The sequence below is a fragment of the Sinocyclocheilus rhinocerous genome, unplaced genomic scaffold, assembly GCF_001515625.1.
Source record: "Sinocyclocheilus rhinocerous isolate Xijiao unplaced genomic scaffold, SAMN03320098_v1.1 scaffold88, whole genome shotgun sequence".
In the NCBI taxonomy this organism is placed as follows: domain Eukaryota; kingdom Metazoa; phylum Chordata; class Actinopteri; order Cypriniformes; family Cyprinidae; genus Sinocyclocheilus; species Sinocyclocheilus rhinocerous.
The window spans coordinates 551,475-554,834 of NW_015652292.1; the positions used below are offsets into that span (position 1 = coordinate 551,475).

Below are 3,360 nucleotides of genomic sequence, written 5' to 3' on the forward strand. Positions count from 1 at the left end.
TTTTTTTTTTTTTTTTTTTTTTTTTTTTTTTTTTTTTTTTTTGAGAATGTTGGTAACCAAACAGTTGATTGTGGTGGGGGGGGGCGCTCCCATTGACTTTTGTAGCATTTTATTTATTTTCCATACTTTGGAAGTCAGTGGCTACCAGCAACTGTTTGGTACTATCATTCTTCAAAATATCGAAGGAAGTCGGTCATGCATGTTTGGAGCAACGGGGAGTAAACAAAACCGTTAATTTTTGGGTGAACTATCCCTTTAAGCGGCCTTTTATTTCACCATTACGTTATCTCCAAGTTCCAGTGTTTCAAATACATAAGATTTGAAGTACACTTTTTAAAACCAAGGAAAATGGCCTGTTTATGCTTTCCATTTATTTTTGTCTCCGTGTGGTCTTGTATTAAAATACGGTCTTAAATCGTGTCTGTTCAGGTGGTCTGGATGGCACGATACCTGTTGGAGCTCTCGCTGTTGGAGGGGCAGTGTGTGGTGTATCTGCCCGCCCAGCTGGCAGGTGCTGCCCTCCGTCTGGCCCGCAGGATCCTGCAGGAAGCTCCTTCTCCTGATGGAGAGATGGCCTGGTGCATTGCCTCTAGTATCCACATAGGAAGGTCAGGACAAGTAGCTCTTTAGTACTGCTCTCAAGAACTGTCACAGACTGATTTCTTTAGAATTCCGAGTGTTTTAGATTTTACTTTATATTCTGTTGAAAAGGACTCTCAGAGTGACCCCTATTAATCACTATCAGTCAGAAGTTTAGATTTTTTTTTTGACTGCACTTATTTGATCAGACAGTAAAAATATTATTTACAATAACCTCAAAAGTTATCTCCGACTATTTTAGGCTTCTTAAAACTCCTTAAAATCCACAATTTAAAAAGTAATGTTGAAATTGGTTTGAAATATTGCTCAATCTTTATTCTTATTGTATTTCATCCCACTATCTCTGATGCAGTGAAGCAACTCTCCTCCGTATAATGCCGATCATGGCCACGGCAGCAGCGAGAGCACATGGTCGTGAGACCCGTGCCACTTTCATTAAGTTCTCCACTATACAGACCCTTCATGTCAGCATGCACCCTGCCCTGAAAGCCACCCCTGGCCTACTGGGCCTGTCGTGCCCTCAGACGTGACGCTCTCTCAACACCAGTGAGGAGGCCAAATGAGGCTGCATAACACTGCTACTCTAGAGAGGGAAAGAAATGCTGAATATGGCCAGTCAGGAGGATCGTGTTGCACTGGAAATCAGTGAACATCAAAATGCCTCTGGAGAGCTTGTTACTCTATTTGTGCTGAATTGTTTTCTGTAACTTTTTATAGTAGTCTTAAGTCATTGGATGTAAAATGAAAAAGAAAAGTGTGTATTTATGTCTTTGTAGCTTTTAAGTGTTTATCAATGCTGTGGTGAAAAATTGATATACTGGAATATGGTGTCTTATGAAATTAAAGCACTTTGAAACATTTAGTTTTTAAGTGTGTTTGCAAATTTGGGATTTCCAAGTATATTTTAAAATTGTGAAAAATAAAAATGAACTGTCTTCACAAACCGCAATGGAAATTCTATTTCTTTCCACACAATGATTTAAATTCCTTTTTTTCCTTTTTCCCTTCTTTCATGCACATGTTTCAGTGCACTCCACTTTTCATGTGATACTCTCTCAGCAGGGGCATCATGTGCAAGGTTGCCAGATCTGTATGTTAATATCGGATTAAATGGACTCTTATTTTACATTATGCATTTTTTCCCAGTTGTAGGTCGATTACATAAGGTACATGACGCCCTAAAAATAATTTAAACAAAGGGCCAGGCAAGATGACATCACTATCGCTGGATTTAACTAAAAAGGGCTTAAATGGTGATAGGCTTGTAGCGTTAAGTTTGTGTTTGACCTGTTCTAGCTGCTGTCAGGGCTCAGTTTGCCTGTAAAGATTACGTTTCATACACTTAAAAAAAAAAAATCATTATTCTACATTATGTGAAAAATCACGAAAAGGTATGTTCATTACGCCGGAAAATATGGACTTGGCAACTCTGTGTATGTCTTTATGACGTCACCTGAAAAGAGCGCAATTTTTCATTGGGCGTCTGTGCACAGTACCGAACATGTGCGCGCAGCTCCTCTGCTCTTCTCCTCACATGTCCGCGCACACACGCGCTGCGAGAACCACGTGGCGCTGTAGTAGAACAGCTGACCTCGCGAGCGCCGGCACATTTTACAGGCGCGTGGGAGAGACGAGAAGATTTCACTAGCGTTTCCCCCGCGCGCCTTGATTTCTCCGGAGTTTTGCTCCATAGTTTAGTCTGACGCGCATATTTCTTTGACTGCCATTATGTTTCACTCATTGCACTCTTATCGTTTGCATTCATCAGTTCCGTTCCCCACTTGTCCTTTTATAATGGCCAGAATGATAATTAGTAATCTAAATGCACTCATAAATGATTGTCAATAGTAAAAAAAATCGTTATGGTAATGTATTGGTTCTTAACAGCAGCAACCAGATAACTATAACCTTTTGATATGGATATTTATTTCTACATGAATTGTGTTAATGTAAAATCTTTGTAGAATTATTGTACATTTTGATTAGCCTACGTTGTTCGAATCGGATAATGCTAAAATATTATAACTGTAAGCACGTGCAATAAAGGTAATTAAACACTTAATGGCAAAAAGCAACAAAAACAAAATATAATGAATAATTGTTATGCTGCAAGCAGGGGCATCAGACAGGGCGTAATAGTGGAAATGAGTAACAGGGGCCCTTTGGCGAGGGTATATACTGATTATTATTATTAATATGATTGATAAGGTGTGTTTGTGTGACGGGGGGCCCAACATTTGGTGCGACGCCCACGCCCCTGGCTGCAAGCAGTGATTTATATGTGGCCAAAACCAGCACTTCTGCCACTTATTAAGAGTACAACCTTGATGGCTTTTTGGGGTTCAAACCTAAAACCTTTTGGTGTCCACTCTACTTTGTCTTAGGTCATATTGCATTGAATTAGCAGCATCCAATCTGACAATCCTTTGTGACTTGACTGACACCAACTGACATAAAACATAAAAGCTGTAATATCACACTTTGCCCTGCAATGATAAGTGTTAACTGCTCATATGCTTCCTGTATTTGACTCAACAGATAGTCAGTGGTCAGGATTACAAAACGGCTAACACATGGACAGCCAAATGTAGTCACACTAATGCGTGGTTTCTTCGCCACTCCTCCTCTTGTTATGTTTCGTGTCCGTTCAGTCTCGTCCTGTCAGACCGTCTCGTTTCTCTTCTCCACGTGCCCTTGCGTCACTCGTGTTTGGGGCGGGATTACGTGGCGTGCCAACCACCCAAATGGGCGTGCCCCAAG

At 40.6% G+C, this 3,360-nt stretch overlaps 1 protein-coding gene across 3 annotated transcripts in view; it reads left to right on the forward strand.

Moving 5' to 3' along the window:
* Positions 1-1,452, forward strand: part of LOC107714455 (cyclin N-terminal domain-containing protein 2-like) — an 8,430-nt gene extending 6,978 nt beyond the window's left edge. For all 3 annotated transcript variants that reach the window (XM_016520295.1, XM_016520297.1, XM_016520296.1), the window contains 2 exons: positions 430-608; positions 953-1,452. In XM_016520295.1, the coding sequence (XP_016375781.1) occupies positions 430-608; positions 953-1,130 (357 nt within the window). In that variant the 3' untranslated portion in view covers positions 1,131-1,452. The remainder of the gene's footprint in view (positions 1-429; positions 609-952) is intronic.
* Positions 1,453-3,360: the final 1,908 nt, after the last annotated feature.